General features: G+C 63.9%; 2 protein-coding genes across 3 annotated transcripts; one reads left to right on the top strand and one right to left on the bottom strand.

Annotated features, from left to right (window-relative positions):
• The first annotated feature begins 8,993 nt into the window (after positions 1–8,993).
• SLC15A3 (solute carrier family 15 member 3) lies at positions 8,994–12,896 on the top strand. The gene is made up of 8 exons (XM_067295236.1): positions 8,994–9,548; positions 10,038–10,327; positions 10,406–10,571; positions 11,176–11,271; positions 11,401–11,569; positions 11,650–11,808; positions 12,008–12,166; positions 12,408–12,896. The coding sequence occupies exons 1-8, from the start codon at positions 8,994–8,996 to the stop codon at positions 12,563–12,565; spliced, it is 1,752 nt and encodes a 583-aa protein (XP_067151337.1). The 3' UTR covers positions 12,566–12,896.
• Positions 12,897–13,914: 1,018 nt separating this feature from the next.
• TMEM132A (transmembrane protein 132A) lies at positions 13,915–20,470 on the bottom strand. 2 transcript variants are annotated; one of them, XM_067295758.1, is made up of 11 exons: positions 20,389–20,470; positions 18,945–19,159; positions 18,648–18,866; positions 18,278–18,573; positions 17,988–18,140; positions 17,300–17,498; positions 17,073–17,216; positions 16,790–16,995; positions 16,291–16,567; positions 15,973–16,164; positions 13,915–15,862 (listed from the first exon to the last, which is right to left on the bottom strand). In XM_067295758.1, the coding sequence occupies exons 1-11, from the start codon at positions 20,468–20,470 to the stop codon at positions 14,693–14,695; spliced, it is 3,153 nt and encodes a 1,050-aa protein (XP_067151859.1). In that variant the 3' UTR covers positions 13,915–14,692. The 2 variants fall into 2 exon arrangements, with proteins under 2 accessions (XP_067151859.1, XP_067151857.1); XM_067295756.1 differs by lacking the exon at positions 20,389–20,470 and having other exon boundaries at positions 18,945–19,358.
• Between the last annotated feature and the right edge of the window lie 733 nt (positions 20,471–21,203).

The raw sequence follows: 21,203 nt of genomic DNA, 5'->3' as shown, positions 1-21,203 counted from the left end.
TGTCGCACAGCCTTAGCCCTGTGGCGACGGGAAAGGATCCCTGCTGAACCCTGGCTTCTGCGTCTGCCAGGCCTGGCTGCCAGCCCTGGGACCCGGCTGGGAACAGGGAAAGATTTGGGAGCAGAGAGGAGCCCAGCAGCAAAGCCCTCCTCCATGCATGCAGCCAGGCCTCCGCAGGTGGCATTGCATGGACAGGAACCAAAGCGCGCAGCTGAAAAAAATCCCTCTCAGCAGTTATTTATTTGCTCTGTCTTCAGCCCTGCTGCACCGTGTTACCCCAAAGAGTACTGCTACCCGGCTTTGGTTATGATAAAAACCTTCCACCGTGCAACAGCAGGGCTGTCTTGAAGATTTCCACCACCACTTCCTTTTCCCTGGGAGTCTGAGTGATCTCGTGGCCCCTCTCTGTTCCCTTTTTTCTGCAGTTTTTCTTCCAGCCCTCTGAATTTGTAAAACTTGGAAAACACAGCCAAAGGGAAGCATTTGGACTGCTGAATAGTTTTGGCAGGGCAAAGCACCGAAGTTTTTTGGAGGGAGAAAAGCAAAACCACCTTTTTGGCTCTGCTCTGGTTCTCACAGTAAGGCTCGGAGATGCTGCAAGCAGCAGACGGCATGGCTGTTGCAACTGCAGGAGGCAAAGCAGGCGGCTGTCTCAGAGCTCCCGTGCGGGCTGCTGGGTTTGCTCTCTTGCTTGCAGACGGCAAGACAGAGGGACACAGATCCGTTAGCATGCCGGCATGCAAATATCCGAGCCGTGTCAGCACCTCGCTACGGTCGCTCATGCACAGGGGCTGCAGCGCGGGCAGGAGCGGAGCCAGGATCTCGCTTCCCGTCTGCTCTGGCACATCATTCGGGAGCTTTGCTGCAGCATGGTTGGAAACTCCCCCCCCCCACACACACACACACCCTTGCAAACAAACCTGACTTACTCAAAAACAGATTTTAAACCAACAGTAGCAACAACCTGGCCCAACCAAACATTAAAAACAGTGAGTCAGGCCTCACCCCAAATAGTGAAACCAGGTTAGAAGAGGCGGGTTTTAGGAGATAGATAGTTCTTTTGATTTGATTTCTGGTCTACAGCTCAGAAAGATGAATTCAGGGCCCTTCTCAAACTTTCCTGAGAGCTCAGAAATTTGGCTGTCTTTTTCAGCGAGGAGCTCATGAAGTAACACGGCTCAAGGGGCTGGTGTTTCCCGGTGAAGGAAGATGCCCCACCAGCTACCACGAGATGCATGGCAAAACCCTGACCACTGCAGGCCCGCACCCGAGCCAGGCCACTTTCCCTTCCTGCTCGTGGAAATAGCTCATCCGAGGTGTGACTTAGGACCCGTCGTCTCAGGTGCCTGCCTGGAGTCGCTGCTGACCCTGGGAGGCCAAGGCACCGTGAAGGTGGAGGTCGGCTGGGCTGGTGGGTCTCTCGTGCTGCTCCGCTGCCTCTGCTCGGCTCCTGCGCCAACGGCCCTGTGCAGCCCAAAGTGCCTGCGAAAGGGAGCCCTACCGCTTTGCCCGGACAAGGCAAGGACCTGGAAAGAGGCTGCTGAAGGAAGGAAAGTCTGTCAGGAGAGGCAGCTAGCTTGTGGGGTTGGCTCTGGTAAATGCTGGCCTGAGAAAGGAGAACTGTAGGGTAGGACAGCAGCTCCGGGGACCTAGGAGAGGGGAAAATCCACCACCGACAGTGGGGTTAACCTGTTGCTCACGCTCATGCAATTTCCTTTCGCTGCAGAAACTCATCCCAGGAACTCATGCTGCTCAGAGAAATCCTCCATTAGTGGCTTTTCCTTTGACTCCTGCTGAGTCCAGGGCAGAGACCTGGCTCTGAGGAAAAGCACGGAAAAAGACACAACCCTGAACCTGGTCCCCAGGGCCCTGCGTGCCTGATGGAGTATGAATATGCCCCTGTGGCCACCAGCTTCATCCTCCGCACACCCTCCGAGTACCACGGACGTGCCCAGCTCCCGTGCGGGGACAGGCGGACCCAGCGCTGGCAGCAGCACGGTGCAGCCGTGCGTGTTGCGGCTCACGAGCCCTGCCGGAAGGCGACGCGGAGCCAGGGAGATGACAGACAAAATGGTAAGCCCTGGGCTACCACAAGATGGTGGCCCCGCAGCGAGCACAACTGGAAGCACTGTGACAAGCTCCTGAGCTGGTCTCCCAGGCTGCGCTGCGCTTGGGTACAAGTGTTCTGCACCCCTGAAACTGAATCCCTGGCTTCATGCGTTGGCCTTCCCGGCCCAGGGGCTGAAAAGGTCTCTGAAGGCAGGATGGGGGAGACGTGCCTGGAGGGCCAAGTCTGGAGCAGAAAGACACGTTTTGAAAGACCCGTTTGTAGGACAGAGGGAAGCAGAAACTCGATCTAAATGTAGAAACACTGAGAAACTGCTCACCGATAGGAAAATTCAGCTGCGAAGCAGCATCATGAGCCTGGACCGTCTCTGCTTGCCAGCCTGCCTTCCAGCACACACTGCGCTCCTGGGCTGAGCGATAACCTCTCCACTGCCACAAGCGTAAAGCACTTGGCATTCCCATCTCCCAAACCCGCCTGGCTTTCATGCCGAGGGCTCCTTTGCGGGGAGGAGCTGCTAGCACCCGAAACGTGGCCTCCCCGCTGCCAGGACGAGGCTCAGCGCTCTTCCCTGCTCTGCTCAACCCGGGGCTTAGCGCAAGGCTCTCCCGCCTGTCCCCAGACCCCAGCAAGCTGAATAGATGTCACTGTCACGGCAATTTAGTTTTAGATGAAACACTTTTATCTCTCCCCGCTGGCGGGTTGTGCCCCGAGGGCATGGTATCATTTCAGTCGCGTCTCTCTGATTCTTTCCTCCCTGTCTTGCTGTCCTTTCTCTCTCCCTTCCCTTTAATTTAACCGACATCAACAGCCCATTTCAGCAAGGGCTTTAGCAGGGAGCTGACAGCCCTGCTGAGCTCCTCGCTGGGCTCTGATGTTTATCACCAGAAAAAATACACAGCCTGACTTTGCTGTTCAGCTCCTCCTGGGCAGAGGATGTATGCCAAAGGATGAGGCTAGGTGTCTTTGCTGTAATTGCAGTTGAAATCATGCTATTATTTATTCCCCTGATAGCAAAGGGTGCGATGCAGGGTTCCTTGCTCAGCCCCTGGAAACAGCATCAATGCGGAGTGCGGAGAGCTCTTCTTCCTACAGTCTCAGCCAGGCCAGTGCACCCAAAATAAGTGGCCGGAGTAGAGCTGGGACCAGAGATGGACCTGGGACCAGAGACAGACCTGGCACCGTTCCCTTCTCTGCTGAAGGCCTCAGTCTGGGTTCATCTCACCTCACATGGCTGAGGTGCTCCACCAGGAGCCCAGCATGAGCCGCTGGAGGTGCCTGTGCCATGGTGAGCTAGGTCCTGTCCTGACACTCCTTTCAGCAGTGCAGCTGCAAAGGGAGATGAGACCAACCAGCCAGGCAGGACCAGTCATTTCACGTCTGGCCATGTGAATCCTCTGCTTTGCCTCAGTGGCTCCCCAACCTACGGCAGAAACTGCTAGCGCTTGGCCACCTCTCAGGGAGGCACGTCAAGATGCATGAGGAGGTCACTTAAAAAATTTCATGGCAAACCAGTTGAATGAAGAGAAATGTTGTGTGTCGAGTGCCCTGTATTTCATACACCACTTGTCTTTCTGCTCTGTGCTCAGATCGTGCCAAATAGCTTTGAGCTACTGATCCATGAGAGGCTCCCGGCTGCAGTGTACAACACAGTGCCAACACTGGACGCGCAGGTCAAGGGGAAGAGGACTCCCTGCCACTCCCAAACACCTTGCTAGCCACTACCTGAGGTCAACGTGCAAGATCCCAGCAATCAATCACACACATCTGCCGTAGCACGCCGAATCCTCCCCACCGGCACAACGCAGCGCGACACTGTCTGACGCTGAGTTAGCCCCTTATGCTTCTAAGTATGCCGGATGTGATCTATCAAAATGAGCCCTGCTACTGCGAAAACAAATTTGCTGTTGTTGAGGCCATTGCATGCATCTTAATAACAAAATTTATTTTCTCCTTGCTTTAAATAAGAGCCGGTTAAATGGACTGTATGGAAACAGAAGATGCTATGCACTACAGAGAAAATAACCAAAAGGATCATGGGCTGTGGGGTTAGCAGCCTCGTGCTACACTCTGCAGCGCTTATAAATCCTGCTTTCACTTCTGTCCCTCAATTGCTACATGATATATCAATTTGTTTAACCTACTTGTGTGGGGTTTGCATCAGCATGCCTTTGTCTGGGGCAGACATCCCAGGGTGCTGGGAGAGTAGGCTTCACAAAAAAAAAATACGGTCAGTACCTTTTTCTGTGGAACAAAATCTCATAAAAAAACAAGATTGCTTATAGACTTTTAGGAATGATCCTTTGCTGGTCATTTGGGTAAGACAAGATCCACAGTTTGCCAGTCAATTCACTGGAGAATTTATTGTATGGGTAGCATATGACAAGATTTCAGAAATAAGCCTCAAGGTGTGATTCTAGCAACGATTCCTCTGGCTGCTGCTTTTTCCCTGGCTGCTGCTTTTTTGCCTGAATGGTCTCCGGCTTCTTATTAAAAAAAAGATAAGAGACAGAGACGAAGAAATAGTCCCCAAAAGGCACCTGGGGAGCGTGATGGGCTTGCAAAGCAGTGTGATCACAGAAGCAGGACAGGCGCAGCGGGAAGGAGCCACATCACAGGGTCCTGCTGCTTGTGAGAGCCTCCGGGACTGGCCACAGACAGAGGGAAGACATTAGGCTGGAGGAACCTTTACTCTCACCCCGTATGGCCATTCTGCCATTCCTAAATTGGGATGCTTTAGCAAAGGCAAAAGGCAGTTGATTTACAGCCCTGAACGTCCTTGTCGGGCAGGTCCAGCCCAGCTGGGTGACTTGCCCCAGCCCCAGAGCATGGGGAGGAGGGAGGGAGTGCTGGTCTCCCTCCATGCAGACCCTGCCAATGGTGGGGGTGCAAGGAGAGCCAGGGCTGAGGTCCTGGGGATTTCCTAGGACGTGGAAGCTTGTTCCCCTCGGAAAGCAGACTGAGACTGCACACAGAACTCCCAAAGGTCACTTTGGCAGCCCTCCTCCCTTCCCCTATTCCTCCCTGGCCATTAAAGTGGTGCCAACAGAAGTAAAACTATTGTAACCCAAATCACATCTAGGCCAGCGGGACCAAGGAGGAAACCAGAAGAACAACAACAAAGAAGCAAAGAGGAGCCGTTAGGTGGAAACACAGGAGATGACAATTCATTAATTGATCAGTAACAACAGCAGCCACAGAATTAGCCGTTGTTTCTGTCAGCCATTTTGGGTGTGAAAACACCCTGAACGCTGCACAACTGAGAGGAGGAGGTGGCACCATCCCATGAAAACTTTCTGCTCAGATGCAGTGACTGACAAAACGATCGGCTATGACGGGAGCTGGAGAAAAGGCACCAAAAGCCTTGTGCCAGCATTGAGCAGCATGGTGGGAACATGGGTCCCAGGGAAATTGGCTTGTCCATTCACTCAGCAGAAAGCAGCGCTTGGAGGGGATTCCTTCACACGCTGAGGGACAAGTGGGTTGGGATGTGTCAGGGACTGCCCGTGAGCCTGGTTATTAATAATGGCAATAATCCGCTTCTTGAGGCTAATTTCAGATCAGCGCCCAATGCAGGTGATGTGACCCATCTGCTAGGGACCTTCATTCCCCCCACAGTGCAGACTTACAGAGGATTTAGCCTAGGTGCCTAAAATTCAGAGAGGGCCACACCTATGTTAGGTGCTTAAGTTAAGCTCGTCCTGGGCCAATAACAATAACAATACTGGATTGTCTAAGGCTGACATTAGCAAAGTGCTTTGCCTCAATTTTGCATCAGCAGAAGGGCTTGGTTGTCCATTGTGTGCCCTTGATCCAAAGGCTGCTTGTGAGGACCTCGGTATGGGGGAAAAAGCAGGGAGAGCTTCCCCAAGCCCATTGATGCAGGGACAAATTCCTATTGCTTTGGCCTTGTGTGGCTGTCTACAGGAAGGCTCTGTTGCTCTGCCCAGGTCTGCCACAGGAGCCAAGGAGGAGGGGGCACTCATGGGGGAAATCTCCTTTGAAAGATTTCTTGGGGAGCAAATCAGCAGCTGTACGCTCTCTTCTTAGAGCAGGTCTCTGGCCATCTGTGCTCTGCTGTCACCTGTCTTCCCATGTTGATCCCCTGTGACGTGGCTCTGCAGTTAGCCCCACCACCCCCCATCCTGCATCCCGCTAGGGACCCCTTCTCCATCTCAGCTCTGCCTGGAGAGCAGGAAGGAAACTTCCTTTTGGGGACCAGTTGCCTTCTTGGGTGGTGTTTTGGGGCATCTTGGCCTGGTCATCTCCTCAGGAGGGAAGGGAGATAGATTCACAGCAAGCAATGGTCAAAAGGGCTGCCTATACGGAGTAGAGGGCTTGGTCTGTCCTCCACAAGGCAGGGAGGGTGTGAGAGCTGGTAGATGGGACAGTTCACCTCAGGGTCCTTCAGATTTGTCCCTTGTGCCCTTATCTCACGATGGCTGTTCGGAGGTATGCTTGAAAGGCATCTGGGGGAGACTGAGAGCGTGGGAAAAGCCTCCATCCCCCACCGTGGGAAAGACACTTATCCTGAGAGTCCTTTTATAGTTGCCAAACTCAATAGCACCGAAACAGGGAACCCCTTTAGCTCATTCCAACCAAGCAGTAAGAAGGCATGTGAAGGAAGGGTGGAGGTCACCGCAGCCCCATGCCGTGCCTAGCATCTCGGGGTGGAAATGAGGCTGGTTTCCAGAGCTGCCTACATAGCATCCTTGCTCAGCACCGAATTTGAATCAACACTGATAACATCCACTCTGCTTCGCAAACAACTTCAAGACAGTTGCAAGCACCTACCTCCAGGAAGGGACTGGCCCAGAGCGGGGTGAAGTGGAAGGTGCCCATCTCCAAAGACAGAAGAGCCATTACCTTAGCTTGAATCTCACGGTATGAGAGTTTGTGCCTGGGGGGTCCCCTCATGAAGAGATGTGAGGGAAGGAAAGGAGGGGGGGAGAGAGTGATGAAGGTGGCATACCTTGTCTGGGCGCTGCCAAGGAGAGAGCTGCCAAGAGCATGTAGAGTACCTCCATCGTTCTCACAGGCTGCCGAGCGGTCCCATCATGGGCTTGGGAGCCACGGGGTCAGGCAGCCCTGTCCTCCCACTGCCTTTCTCAGTTGCTTGGAGGCATGGTTTTGGTGCAGCCCCGCACTCTCTCTCTCTCTCTCTCTGCCTCTCTCTCCTTTTCTGTCTTGTGGTTGAGGTCTCCAGGAAGCCAGCTCAGCATCTTGGGGGTGGAGGCAGAGGAGAAAGTGAGCAGAACAGAGCAGTTGCTGGGGTGGCTTCATCCTGCAAAGTGCAGCAAACAACTGAGCCATTTGTCGGGGGGAAGTGGCACCCCTGAAGAGGGAAGGGGGGGTAGATCTAGGTGGGCTTCGCTCAGGGACCACACCACGCGTCTGCTGCATCCCTGTGCGTCACAGCACCGCCTTGGGGAGCCACGAGGACCTTGTGGCCCCACACCTGGTGGCACTCAGCCCCAGGGGGATGCGGGCCTTGCTGGGGCCAGGGTTTGCGTCTCCTGGCATCCCACCATGTCCCAGACTGGGGCCCACCCGGGGGGTCTCCCTGGGGCTCGGAGCTGCGGGACCTTCACAGGGCAGTGGAGGCAGCGGGCGCTGGCGCAGAGGACCTCGGGGCAGCCCCAGCAGTGCCGCAGCCACCCTGGGAGCCAGGGCAGAGAGCCCCTGGGGAGGGAGCGACCCCCCCCCCCCCCCCCCGCTCGGCCCCCTCGTTCCCCCGCCATCTTCGGGGCGGCCGCCATGCTCGGCCCGGGGAGCACCCACATGGCGGGTGCCCGCCGGCGCAGCCCTGCTGCCCTCTGGAGGCCGGGGTGCCCCTCTCTGCCCTGGGACACGGCGGGGCCTCCCGGGGGGGCCTCCCTGGGGCCATGGTGTGGGCCGGGGTGCCCTGGTTGGGGGGAGGGGGGGGGGTACTGCCGGTTGCCATGGTGATGGCGGCCTGGTGCAGGCCACAGCCCCCCGGGGGGCGGGGGGGGGGGTCTGCTGGTTGCCATGGCGACCCAGGGCCTGAGTTTTGGGGTGCGGAGGGCTATAACAGGCCGTATCTCTCCCCCTCGCGCCCTCCTTTCCTCGGCCACCCGTTTTGTTTTGCGAAACTTCTTAAAATCTTGAAGCTCGCGCGCGCGGCCCAGCCTGGCGGCAGCTGCCGGAGAGGCAAGCACGCGTGCCCGGGGAGCGTGCGATCCCGCAGGCCCCTTTCCCTGGGAAATGGGGCTGCAAAACAAGCGCTTGTGACCTTGCGAGCTGTGGGATTTGTGTGTGTGGGGGGGGGGGGGGTCAGCATAGCGGTTCGGAGCGAGGCTCACGCAGCACCGATGGCTCCAGGCGCCTCGGCCGGACACACGACACCGCCCAGCACGGCACGAGCCCGCGGCCTGGAGCCCGGACGCTCCCGTGGCCGGGGGAGAGCGCGGCTCCGGCAAGGGGTTTCGATGCCACAGACGCCCCGGACTGAGGGGGTCCGAATCCCCCAGCAGAGCGGTGCGGGAATGCCCTCCCCGGAGCGACGGGGGAGAGCAACGCCCCAGCCCGGGGCGGAGAGAGGGGGAAACCGAGGCCGGGAGAGCGGCCACCCTGCGAAAGGAGAAGCTGCGCCGGCTCATGGGGCCGGGGAGTTTCGCTTCTGAGCCACGGGTCGTCATATGATGTCTCTATTCATCAGAGAAATGGGGAAGCGGGAGCCAGGGAGTGGAGGGGAGGGGGCTCGGAGAGGGAAGAGGCCGGAGGAAGCCCGCCCCGCAGGGAAGAGAGCCTGGGGCAGAGGCCCGGAGGGGAAAGCCGGGCGAGGAAGGGGCTGCCGGCAGAGGCATGAGAGGGAGACGCGGCCGTCCCACCCGGACGCGGCGGTGAAGGGGCGCGCAGCCCGGGGAGGGCGCGGAGGGCTGCCGCAACCGCGAGCCGAGGGGAGGACATGGCCCCGGCAGGGCGCCGCGGGGAGCGGAGACCCTTGCTGGCGGCGGGCAGGGCCCGGGACGGGTCGCCGCTCAAGGGGCGGTGGGCGGCGTGCGCGGCCGTGCTGGTGGTGGAGAGCCTGGAGCGGGCGGCTTTCTTCGGCATCACCGCCAACCTGGTGCTCTACCTCAACAGCAGCACCTTCAACTGGGGCGGGACCCAGGCGTCCCGCGCCTCCCTGCTCTTCCTGGGGGCCTCCTACCTGCTCTCGCCCGTCGGCGGCTGGCTGGCGGATGTCTACCTGGGCCGCTACGGCACCGTGGCCCTGAGCTTCTTGCCGTACCTCCTGGCAGCTTGCCTGCTGCCCACCACGGCCTCGCTCGATGGGCGCCTCTCCCTGTGCGGGCAGATGCCCTCCTACTCCATCCAAAATTGCTCCGCGGACCACACCAGGACGTGCCCAGGGCAATCCCAGTACCAGTACTGTGCCCCCGTGGTCTACTCCGGCCTTCTGCTCTTGGCTCTGGGCGTCAGCTCCACCAGGGCCAACCTCACCCCCTTCGGTGCTGACCAGGTAAGTGGGCCTTCCTGCCTTGTCCTCCTCCATCTGGCCCTCCTCAGAAAGCTCCTCCAGCTCCGGCTACTTGCCATGTGCAATGGACCTGCCAGTTTCTGTTCCTCTACTGCAAAGACCAAGGGGTAGTCTCCTCACAACCCAGGAAGAAAGGCTGCGGGGAGGAGCAGATGTGCTGGTTCCCAGAATGGTTTCATCCCTGTAGATCACCTGCAAATCCTTCAAGGCCCTTGGTGGAGCCTTGCTGGGGAAAGTGGGGCACTGGAAGGAGTAGAAAACTGGAAGGTGAGGGGTAAAGAGAAGCAGGAGATGGTGAGAGGGGGCTGTGGAGGAGGTTTGGAGCACAGCAGAGATGCGGGAGTTTGGTAGGACAGGGGATGAGATGGAAACCCTGCATTCAGGGCTGAGGTTTGGCTCTGCCCAGGCACTGCTGGCACTGAGCTGGTTATGGGGCACTTTCCTCCACACTGCTTTCTCTTGCTCTGGCAGGTGACCGACCGGGGCGAGGACACCACGCGGCGCTTCTTCAACTGGTTCTATTGGAGCATCAACATCGGGGCTGTCTTTGCCCTCCTGGTGGTGGCCTTCATCCAGCAGAACATCAGTTTTCTGGTCGGCTACCTCATCCCTGTTGCCTGCCTGGCCTTGGCCCTCTTCATCTTCCTCATGGCCACCCCCACCTTTGTTACGAAGCCCCCCACGGGCAGCCAAGTCTCTGTCATGATCAAACTGGCCTTACAGAGCTGCGGCTGTACCTGGCTGGGGGGCAACAGGGCCAGGTGAGACAGGGCTGGGGGGTCTGCCGGGAGCAGAGTCACCCCATGCCTGGCCCTTCTCATGCTGTCTTTCCCTCCTAGGCTGAGTACTCGCCGGTCACAGGCTGGGGCCAGGGAGTCTTTCCCCGATAGCAGACCACAGCCCGGGGCTCCATCTTATGAGGAGGACCTTGCCAACTTCCAGGTGATGGCCAAGATCCTGCCTGTGATGCTGGCTTTCATCCCTTACTGGATGGTCTACTTCCAGGTGAGGTGTGATGGGTGGCCTCTGTGCCAGGCAGTTGGGTAGGCTAGGCAAGGGGCAAGATGGGACCAAAATCCTGGCCCTGGCTGGTCTCTCCAGAGGGGCCAGCTGGAGACACTGAGTTTCCCCAGACAAGTGAAGTGGTAGCTATGAGAACTGATGGGCCCAGGGATAGGTTTAATGGTAGGACTGCTTTTCAAGCAGGCATCTGCCAGGACCTTGGTGAATAGGCAGTACTCGACAGTCGCTCAAGGGGAACAGCCTGTAGGAACATCTCTGAAGGGAGTGGAGGACCTGGGTGCTCTGGGGTATCTTGAGGCAGGAGGAATGTGGTGCAGGGTATGTGCATGGTCCCAAGACATGAGTTTGGGCTGGGAGGCCATGCTACATGCCACCTAATGCCCAGAGCTGTACATTTGGCTCTGCTGGAGGTTTTTAGAGTTCCTGTTTTTTCAAGCGGTCTTGGGGCAGTTTAACCCAGCAAGGAACGTGCTTCACACCGGCTGGAGGAAAGACTGGGGGCAGACAGGGTGGTGGGTCTGTTCAGGAGCTGGCTTTTCTCCCCTCACCTCTGAGCCAACAGAGTCACCTTCACTGTGCCTTTTAGATGCAGTCAACCTATTACCTGCAGGGCCTGCACCTCCGCATCCCCAGCATCTTCCAGCACAGCCAGACCCGTGCCAGCACCACCCACAACTACATGGTGAGGGATAGGGCTGGGAGCTCGCAGACCTGCTGAGCGAGGGCCGGGTCAGGAGCCAGGGACATCCCCAGGGATGCTGAGCTCCTTCCTGAGAACAACTGCTGGGTCTTGACCTGTCTCTGCCTGCAGTTTCCAGATGCCTGGCTCCTCCTGGCCAACGTGGTGGTCTTGCTAGCTTTGGTGCCACTGAAAGACCGGGTCATCGACCCATTCCTGGTGAGGAGGAAGCTACTGCCATCAGCACTGAAGCGAATGTCCCTAGGCATGTTCTTTGGCCTCGCCTCCATCCTTGCAGCAGGTGAGGCCCCAGCCTGACACTGGGGTGTGAGCCTGCAATGAGCGGGCACTCCATCTGTCCTCACCACCGGTCTCCCTCAGGTGTCCTGGAGAGAGAGCGGCTGCAGTATGTGCATCACAACCAGACTGTCTCGCAGTTCATTGGCAAGGACAGTTACGTGGCCGCCTCGCTGCCCATCTGGTGGCAGATCCCCCAATACCTGCTCATTGGCATCAGCGAGCTGTTTGCCAGCATCCCAGGTAAGTGGTGCCCTCCCCTCCTCGCCCCACACGGCCCCAGGGCACCCGGCTGTGCGCACCCTGCCAAGCAGCGACTTGCACTCTGCAGACTTCAGCCATGACAAGGTTGTTTGTTTGGTGGGCAGCTGGCAGACCTCATCGAAGGGTTCAAGGCCTTGCCCTGCCATGAGTACCACGTGCTCTGTCTGCTTTCTCACAGGCCTTGAGTTCGCCTACTCTGAGGCCCCCAAGTCCATGAAAGGAGCCATCATGGGTCTCTTCTTCTTCATCTCCGGGGTGGGCTCGCTCCTGGGCTCTGGGCTTTTGACCCTCCTCTCACTGCCTTCCCACGGGTGGATGCACTGCCCAGAGGACTACGGTGAGCACAGGCTGGGAGCCCTGCCAGCTGGCGGGAGGTGACATGGCCCCGTGAGCCAGTGGGGCAGCGGCACCGGGGTGGAGGGCCTAGGTTGGGGCTCACATTCTGCATACCTCTGCAAGGCCATTTCTCCTGTGCGCTTAGGCCACCTTTGTGGCCAGCAGAGCGGGGATGGGGTGCAGCGTAACACGGGGGTGTCGGTAGAGCTCCCCTGGGTTCTGACTGTCCTTCCTCTTCTCAGGCAATATTAACAACTGCCGCATGGACTATTACTTCTTCCTGCTGGCGGGCATCCAGTCGGTCACCTGCCTTCTTTTTGCTTGGATCTCCGTGCACTATGAAAAACAGCCACGGCAGCCTGGCACTTGCCGCCTCTGTGTGAAGCAGGAGGAGGACTGACACCATGAGAGGTGACCCAGGCCTTGTCCCCATTCCCACATCGATTCAGAGAGAGGAGGCTGGCCCCAGTCCCACCAAGGCAGATGGGACAGGTCCCCGGGGCAGCCAGCGCTCTGATAAAGATCCCTGCTCACCCCCCCCTCTCTGCAGCCCCAGGACCCTCCTCTCCGTGGGTTTCTGGGGAGTAGCAGGAATGGCTCGAGGCCTGCTGTGAGAGGGAACCAGATGTGTGGGAAGGCAGGAGGGAAGGTTTCCTGCATCTCTGATTGATTGGTGATGCAACCCTGAGCCGGTCCAGCCCTCAGAGAGCCTGCAAGGAACAGGGTGATGGCGAGGGCTGGGGCGGGGGGGAGCTTTCCCCTGTGCTCTCCTGGCATGATCCTGCTAGGGATATCTGTGGGAATTTGGGGACATCTCAGGACCACCAGAACAGCTTGGAGGGGGTCCAAGAGGAGTAGAAATCCACAGTGCATCCCTGAATAAAGGGACTGGCATGGACATGTCCCCCCTAAACCTGCTGGATTTCACCAGTAAACCTATTGCGTGACTGTGTGGTGGGGGAGATGGTTCACCAATGTTTGCAGGGGTGGAGGAGGAGGGCAGAGGGGTGTCCGAGTTGTTTGTGGGCCTGTTGCTCTGGCTGGAGGGGCCTGCCTGTGGTGGGGCTCCAGCACCGGGCAAGACGGGGAGGGGGGGGATCCTGGTCCTGTGTGCGTTAGGTCTGGATGGGCCGAGGAAGGTGGGAGTCCATGCTGCACGGCGTGATGGGGAGGGGAGCAACTCCCTTCCCCACATGGCCACAGCCTCCCGGGGAGCCCATTTCCTCACCAGGCAGAGCAGAGCGGAGCAACGCGGCCAGACTTGTCCGTGTGCCAACGGGGCCATCACGCCAAGGTCACCCCGGCTGTGCCAGAGCCAGGAACGGAGCCCAAAGCCCTTCCCGTGACTGGCTCTGCCTTCCTCTCCCTCCCACGCTAAGCCCAATGCAAACAGCCCACTCCAGGCCTTGCATCCTCTGCTGTCGGTTCAAGCCCCCGGAAAGCCACATGCCTGCTCCTTCCTCCACCACGGGCCCGTGATGGGCTCCTCCAAGCACTCCTGCAGTTCCCTCATGTACTTCCCTGCCAGGGCTCTGCTTCTCCAGCACAGCTGGGGCTTGTCTTGGGCAGCTTCTCCATGACAGAAAGGCCCTTTCAGGTGGAGGAATCACATCTCCATCCCCCCACATCCCAAGCCCACCACGGCAAGATGGGGGCTATGGCGGGAGGTGGCCGTGCAGGCACCCAGGTCTCCAGTCCCCTTCTCTCCCCAGCAGGAACAGACACGCCATGCCACAGGGAGGAGGGAGGTCAGCTTTTTAAAATATTTTATTTTTGTAACAATGTCAGAATTAAAAATCTTCCATAAATAACACACCACCCCCCCCTCGTGGCAGCCCCTCCCCACAATGCTACAGGTATAAAATGCCAATCATACAAAACGGATGCACGGCCAGGGTGAAGGTGGGGATGAGCTCGCGCCCCCAGCCCCTCTCCTCGCTGTGGGAGGACAGGGCTGGGGATGGGGCAGGGGGACACGGGCCAGTCCCCGGGATCAGACCACAGGACTCATCATCACTATGAACACAATGTCGCAATGAGACCCAAAGCAATAAGGGGACCGAGGCTTCCTCCGCGCAGTTCCCCCTCCTGGGGCAGCTCCCAGTGACAAAAACACCCTCCAACGCCAAGGCGACCAGCAGGACGCCTGGGCGCGTGGTGGCAGTGGTGAACCTCCCAGCGAGGTGGGCCTGGGGAGCTGGCGCGGACCACGAGGAGGGCGGACGCTCTGAGCTGGGAGGCAACGGCCGTGCGAGCTGGTCCCTAACGGCGATGCCTTTCCCATGGAGCCACAGGCATCCAGGGCCAGTCTCTCCAGGTGGCGCAGGGCTCCAGCCACCACGGTGGCCAGGGAGGGGACAGGGATGGGTCCCCCAGCGCGGCATGGCCTGCCGCGAGCAGGGGAAGTGGGGCAGGAACACGTCTCCCCAGGGAGTAGCAGGGAGGTGTGGGGAGGAGGAGGTCGGTCCCTTACTGGTTTGCCTGGCCTGGTACCAGCCAGGGGGGCTGGGGACAGCTCCCCCCCAGGTCAGGAGCTGCCCCGGATCCTCTCCATGTAGCTCCTGAGCTCCTCGGGGTCCCGGAGCCCCATGTCCTCGCACACCCAGCGGATGTCGTCCTCGCTGGCCACCAGGATGGACTGGACGTTGGAGGCGGGCAGGGGGGGCTCCTCGGGCGCCCGCGGGGGCGCGAAGGTGACGAACTCCACGCGCTTCCTCCGGCCGCCCCCCGGCGCGCCGCCCTCCTTGCGGGGCGGGGTGGCCCCAGGCGTCGGGGCGCCCAGGAGCGGGCTGCCACCAGGCTCCTCAGCAGCGGGGCCGGGCGCCGGCACGGCACCCGGGGGCACCCCGCAGCAGCACCGCCCACCCTCGGCGCCGGCCTGGGGGCCCGGGGCCAGCTGGGTGCTGGGCTCCGGCTGCCGGCGGTCCAGCTGCCGGCTCAGCTCCTCCTGGTCGGTGCCCAGCCAAACCCAGTTGTGGGGCTGCGGGGCGGAGGCGGCCGCGCCGGCGTCCAGCGGCTCCTTGTGCTGGTACCGCAGGACGAAGAAGACGCAGTTGATGAGGAAGATGAAGATGGCCAGGCAGAAGACGCCGAGCAGGACGTACATGCCGATCTCCAGGTCAGTCACCCGCTCGGGGGCCTTTACCATCTCCTCCTCTTCCTCCTCCTCCCCGTTGGCGCGGCTGTGACCGTAGCCATCCTCCTCCTCCTCCTCCTCCTCCTCCGAGGAAGACCCCAGCCCCTGGAGCTTGGTGGAGGCTGGTCCCACACCGGCAGGGTCCCTCCTCCGCGGCTCGCTTGCCGGGGCCGTTACCGCCTCCCCGGACATGGCTCCCTCGGCCCGCGGGAAGGGTGAGCTGGGCCGGGGGCGGCCGCCGCGGTGCTTGGGGCTGCCGGGGGTGGGCGGGCGCCGGCCGTGGCCCACCTCGAGCCAGGCGGTGCCGGTGGCCAGCGGGGCCGCCCGGTGCCGGCCCTTGCGGCAGGCGTCCGGGGCGTGCAGGCTGAGCTGCAGCAGCGCCCCGCGCCCCGTCCCCTCGGCCACCAGCAGCGGGCGCGACGGGGTGGCCCCGGGCGGGCGCACCGAGGCCACGGCGGCGTCCGGCGACGCCACGGCCAGCGTCGCCTCCTGCCAGCCGTACAGCTCCAGCGGGGCCAGCGTGTGGTCGGAGAAGGCCAGCCAGACCGAGAGCGTCGCCTCCTGCCAGGGACACGAGGCGGGCTGGCACCGGGAAGCGAGGGGACACCGCGGGACCGTCCCCCCCCCCCCCCATGGGAGATGCTCGGTGCCGCCCGTCCCGTCCCTCTCACCTGTTTGGGGGAGCGCAGCGCGGTTGTCCCTTGGCAGGCGGCCACGATGACGTCGGGGTGCCCCGGCTCGGCCGTCACCGTCAGCGACAACCCCGACACCACCTGGGCCCGCAGCTCCGTCACCGTCACCTTCTCCTCCGACACCACCAGCGTCTGCTCACCCAGGATGGAGTCCGAGACGGGCGAGCGGACCTGGGGACACGGGGGACGCCGGGCTGAGGGATGCGTCCCGGTCTCCTGCCGCCCCTCCTGCCCCCCGCCTCCCTCTCCCCAGCCCCTGCTTCTCCCTCTCCCCCACCCTGAGCCCCACATCCCTACCTCCACGGAGGTCACCCCCGGCTCCCGGCCGACCACCACGGTCCCCCCCTCCAGCGAGGCCACGCGGGGGTCCACGACGCGGGCCCGGGCGGCCACCAGGTGGGAGACGTCGAGGAGCCATTCGGCGCCGGGCAGGTAGGCGAGGTGGCGCCCGCCGTCGAGCGGGTGGGCCACGAAGTGCGCCAGGAACCGCACCGCCGTGCGCTGGTACTGGGGCCGGCAGCCCCGGGCGCGCCGCTCCGCCTCCTCGCCGGGCTCCTCTGCCTCGGCAGGGCCGCTGCGGGGAGACACGCGTGTCACGAGCCCGGCAGGCCTCAGCCGGGATGGGGCGCATCGCGAGCACGGGGGGGGGGGGGGACTCGCATCACGAGCGCTGTGGGGCTCAGCGGGGCGGCAGTGCGTGTCACGAGCGCCACAGGCCTCAGCCGGGGAAGCGCCCCGGCCTCCGCCGGCGCCTCGTCCCAGCTCAGAGCCCTCCTCCGCCCCGCAGCCGGTTCACCTGTCGGCGGAGGCGCCGGGCAGGCGCCAGCCCCGCACTTGCTCCAGGGTGGTGTCGCGCAGGTCGACGCGCAGGGGCAGCAGCGGCGCCCAGACGGTGAAGCGCAGCGAGGCGTGGAAGCGCCGGAACCAGAAGTCCACGCGGGCCCCGCGGGCGCCCCGGCTCTCCTTGCCCGCCACGAACACGGCGTCGCAGGCGTCGGCCACCTGGCGGGGGCGACAGGCACGGGGGGCAGGGGGCAGCCGCGGGTCCCCGGGGGGTCCCCGGGGGGCGCCCCACTCACCTGCAGCACCTGCTTGTCGGCCGACTCGCAGCCCAGCTGCTCGGCGACCTGGGCCACGCCGCCGCCCGCCTCCACGGCCACCAGCTTCACGGGCACGGCCCGGGGCACGCCGCTCAGCGGCGCCGTGTTGACGATCTCCAGCTCCTGCGGGGCGGAGGGGCGCTGAGGCCGGGCGCGACGCCGGCCGGGGGGGGCCGGGCCACGGCGGCGGCGGCGGGGGCACCCACCTGCGCCAGCGGGACGAGGGCGCGGATGTCCCGCTCCGACACCTGGATCTCCCACACCATCTTGTCCTTCTGGGCCTCGGCATCCTGGCCGGGGTACTCCACCTGCCAGGTGACCGGCCGCGCCGCCGCCGCCGCCGCCCCGCCGGTGCCGTTCTCCACCGCCAGGTCCAGGTGCAGCAGCTCGGCCCCCTCGGCCGCCCTGCGCCGCCGCACGTGGGTGGGGGCCACCCCCCCCCCCCGGCCGCGCTCCCATTGGCTGGCGGGAGGGGGGATAACCGCCGCTGCCCCGCCTCCCGGCCAATGGCACCTTGCCTCCACCGCGATTGGCTGGCGCCCGGGGGGGGGGGAGGGGGCAGCGAATGGGGGGGACCGCCTCTACCAGCGGCACGCAACGTGATTGGCTGGCGGCTGGGTAAATTGGGGGGGGGGGGCGCGGCTCTGCGGGCTGCCTCCCTCCACTGTGATTGGCTGAAACCCGGGTGACTTGGTGCTCCCGCTCTAGCAGTCATGTGACACCCAACGCACCTTCCCCTATTGGCCAAGCCCCTCCCGCAAGGGGCTGGTTCTGATCGGAGGGGACACGGGGGGGAGGGGGGAGGGGGGAGGGGTTCCCACGCCCCGATTGGTGGGCGCCCGGGTGAATTCCCCCCCACCCCGCGCCCCCTGCCCCGGCGGCGCGGTGCCCCACCTGGCGGGCCAGCGGCCCCCGGCGCCGCGGCGGCGGCAGGTCACCACGGCGGTGGAGTGCTTGGCGCCGCGGGACCGCTCCAGCTGGGCGGCCCAGGCAGCGGGGGCCGCCGGCCGGGCCGCCACCACCTGCAGCCCCTTCTTCGCCTTCACCCTGCGAGCGCAGCCGGTGGGTGCCGCGTCACGCCAGGCTGGTGACACCCGGCGCCCGCCTCCGTCCGTCCGTCCGTCCGTCCGTCCGTCCGTCTGTCCGTCCTCCCCCCGCCCAACCGCCGCGGCCCGGGGCCTCACCGGAGCGTGAGCTGGTCGGCGGTGAAGTTGTGCCGCAGGACGAGGGTGGCGGTGAAGAGCTGCCCCGGGCGCAGGGCGGCCTCGGGCACGCGGAGCAGCACCTTGTCGTCCAGCCGCACCTCCTGCCGCCGCGCCGCCTCGGCGCCCCGCAGCTCCAGCCGCCCGGCGCGCCGCAGCCCCTCCGGCCGCCCCCCGGCCCGGCCGCACTCGCCGTAGTAGAGCTCCGCCGGCTCGGCGGGCTCGGAGAACCAGGCCGGGGGGATCTCCAGCTCCACCACGCAGACGCCCAGCGGTGCCTGCGAGGGGGAGCGCGGCTCAGCGTCGCCGGCGGCGGCAGCGCCCGGCCCCGGCGCCCGGCCCCGGCACCCACCTGGAGGCGGCAGCTCCCGCGGGCGGCCCGGCCGCGGTGCTGCGCCTGGAGGGCGACGCAGGGCAGCTCCCGCGGGCCCGGCAGCCAGTCGGGGCCCTGCAGGTGGAAGAGGACGCGGGCGAAGGGCTGGGCGGGCGACGCCGCGCTCTCGACGGGCACGGCGCGGATGGACCAGCCCGCCGAGGCCTCCTGCCGGGGGGGGCTCTCCGCCGGCGCCGCCTGCAAGGACACGGGCGTCTGCCTGGGCGTCCCGGCTCGCCCCGAGCCCGCGGGGCCCGGGCGGGGGGCCGCGGTTACCTGGCGGGCGCTGAAGGGCGCGTAGGCGGCCCGGACGAGGGGCCGCGGCGCGGCGCCGTGCCGCAGCAGCAGGTAGGTCTCCGAGCGGGCCCGCAGCGAGGCGTTGGCCGGCAGGTCCCGGTCCGCCCGCTGCAGCCGGTAGTACTCGGGCACGTCGAGCACCTCCAGGTGCGCCGGCAGGTAGACGGGGTCGGGGGGGTCCGCGTCGCCGCTCGCTGCGGGGACGGGGGCGGCATCCCTGCAGCACCCGGCTCGGCCTGGCAGGGTCTCCTTGCCCGCCTCCCCCCGCCCCGGGGCGCCAGGCCAGGCTGCAGGTGGCAGCCCGCCGGGAGGGGCGACGGAAGGGATCCGCTTGCACCCGATTTGGGGGAGCATCGCTGGGGTCCCCAGCGGAGGAAGGGGGACGGAGGGTACCAGGTCCCACAGGGGCGGATCCAGGCACAGGGCATCCGGATCCCAGCGATTCCGGAGTGCACCGGGCAGATCCCATCCCGACCCCAGGGATTCCCGTGTGCACAGGGCAGATCCCAGCTGGAGCACAGGCAAAGGGCTTTCCATGCATACAGGGGCAGACCTGATCCCAGTCACGGATTCCCTGTGCGCAGGAGGGAGCAGCCCCCCAGCAGGTCACAGGGGATCCCATGTACATGCAAAGGGAAGGAGAAGGTCCAAGCCAGATCACAGGGGATCCCGTGTGCATGGGGGGAGCAGATCCAAGCTGGATCACAAGTTCCTGCGTGCATGGGGCGTACAGATCCTACACAGATCGCAGAGGTACCCATGCACGCAGGAGCAGATCCCATGGAGATCATGGGGGCTCCTGTGCACACCAGGAAGATCTCATGCAGACACAGAGATTCCCATGCACACTGAAAGGAGAGAACGGCTCCTCTTTGGACCACAGGGGATCCCGTGTGCAAGGAGGGAGGGAGAGCAGATCCACTCTGGATTGGAGGGGATCCCATGTGCATGGGAAGGGGAGAAGATCCGCTCCGGATCACAGGAGATCCCGTGCGCATGGGAGGGAGGGCAGATCCCCCCGGATCGCAGGGGATGCCACGCGCACGGGTGGCGGGGCAGGATCCCTCCGGGTCGCAAAGGAACGCGTGGGCCCGGCGGGGAGGAGAGCAGATCCCTTCCAGATCACAGGGGCTCGCGTGTGCACGGGGTGGGGGGTGGGGGGGGGGAGCAGACCCCCCCCCCCGGTTGCAGGGGATCCCGTGCGCGTGGGGAGGGGGGGGGGCAGATCCCCCCCGGATCGCGAGGGCTCCCCCGCGCACGGGAGCGGATCCCCCGCGACCGCGACCGCGACCGCGGCGCTCCCGTGGCCTCGGGGGGGGGGGGGGGCCCGGCCGCCCGCGCATCTCCCGGAGCGCCGCGGGGCGCGAGGCTCCCGGTGCCGGTGCCGGTGCCGGTGCCGGTGCCGGTGCCGGGCCGCACTCACCTGCGGCGGCGAGCAGGGCGGCGGCCAGCAGCGCCAGGCGGGCGCGCGGCGGCGGCGGGGCCGGGGCCGGCGGCGGGGCCATGGCCGCGGCGGGCTGCGCGGGCGCGTCCGTGCGAGCGGCGCCGCCGCTCCGGGGCCTCCGCCTCCGCCTCCGCGCAGACAATGGGGCCGGGGCGGGACCGGCACCGGCGCCGCCTCCCCCCCCCCCCCCCCGCCGGGTCCTAAGCACCCGCGGCCGCGCGCGGGGCGCAGCGCCGAGCAGCCCTCCCCGGGACGGGCAGCGCCGAGCACCCCTCCCCGCGGTGTGCAGCGCCGAGCACCCCTCCCCGGGACGGGCAGCGCCGAGCAGCCCTCCCCGCGGTGTGCAGCACCGAGCACCCCTCCCCGGGACGGGCAGCACCGAGCGCCCCTCCCAGCGGTGTGCAGCACCGAGCACCCCTCCCCGGGACGGGCAGCGCCGAGCACCTCTCCCAGCGGTGTGCAGCGCCGAGCACCCCTCCCCGGGACGGGCAGCACCGAGCACCCCTCCCCGCGGTGTGCAGCACCGAGCACCCCTCCCCGGGACGGGCAGCACCGAGCACCCCTCCCCGCGGTGTGCAGCGCCGAGCACCCCTCCCCGCGGTGTGCAGTGCCAGGCATGTTGGAGACATCCATCACCAAGGATGGGGCTTGCACCCAGGCCAGCGTCCATGCTTTGCCTTCCACCGATCCTGGTGGCCCTGGCGGGACTGGGCGGACACTGGGCAATACTGGGAGGGTAGAGGCAGACAGGGGCAAGCAGCCAGCCAGCCCAGCACCAACCGGGCGCCCGTGGC

This window comes from Apteryx mantelli, chromosome 4, assembly GCF_036417845.1.
Source record: "Apteryx mantelli isolate bAptMan1 chromosome 4, bAptMan1.hap1, whole genome shotgun sequence".
In the NCBI taxonomy this organism is placed as follows: Eukaryota; Metazoa; Chordata; class Aves; order Apterygiformes; family Apterygidae; genus Apteryx; species Apteryx mantelli.
The sequence above is the reverse complement of the archived record's forward strand: the minus strand, read 5'-3'. Positions and strand labels throughout refer to the sequence as shown.

Coding starts and splice junctions, on each gene's coding strand:
- SLC15A3 (XM_067295236.1), top strand. CDS start 8,994: ATGGCCCCGGCAGGGCGCCGCGGGGAGCGGAGACCCTTGCTGGCGGCG. Junction 11,570..11,649: donor CGCCTCCATCCTTGCAGCAG/GTGAGGCCCCAG, acceptor GGTCTCCCTCAG/GTGTCCTGGAGAGAGAGCGG. Junction 11,809..12,007: donor GCTGTTTGCCAGCATCCCAG/GTAAGTGGTGCC, acceptor GCTTTCTCACAG/GCCTTGAGTTCGCCTACTCT.
- TMEM132A (XM_067295756.1), bottom strand. CDS start 19,319: ATGCTCCCCCAAATCGGGTGCAAGCGGATCCCTTCCGTCGCCCCTCCC. Junction 18,867..18,944: donor CGCCCTTCAGCGCCCGCCAG/GTAACCGCGGCC, acceptor GTGTCCTTGCAG/GCGGCGCCGGCGGAGAGCCC. Junction 17,217..17,299: donor CCCTCGTCCCGCTGGCGCAG/GTGGGTGCCCCC, acceptor TCCGCCCCGCAG/GAGCTGGAGATCGTCAACAC.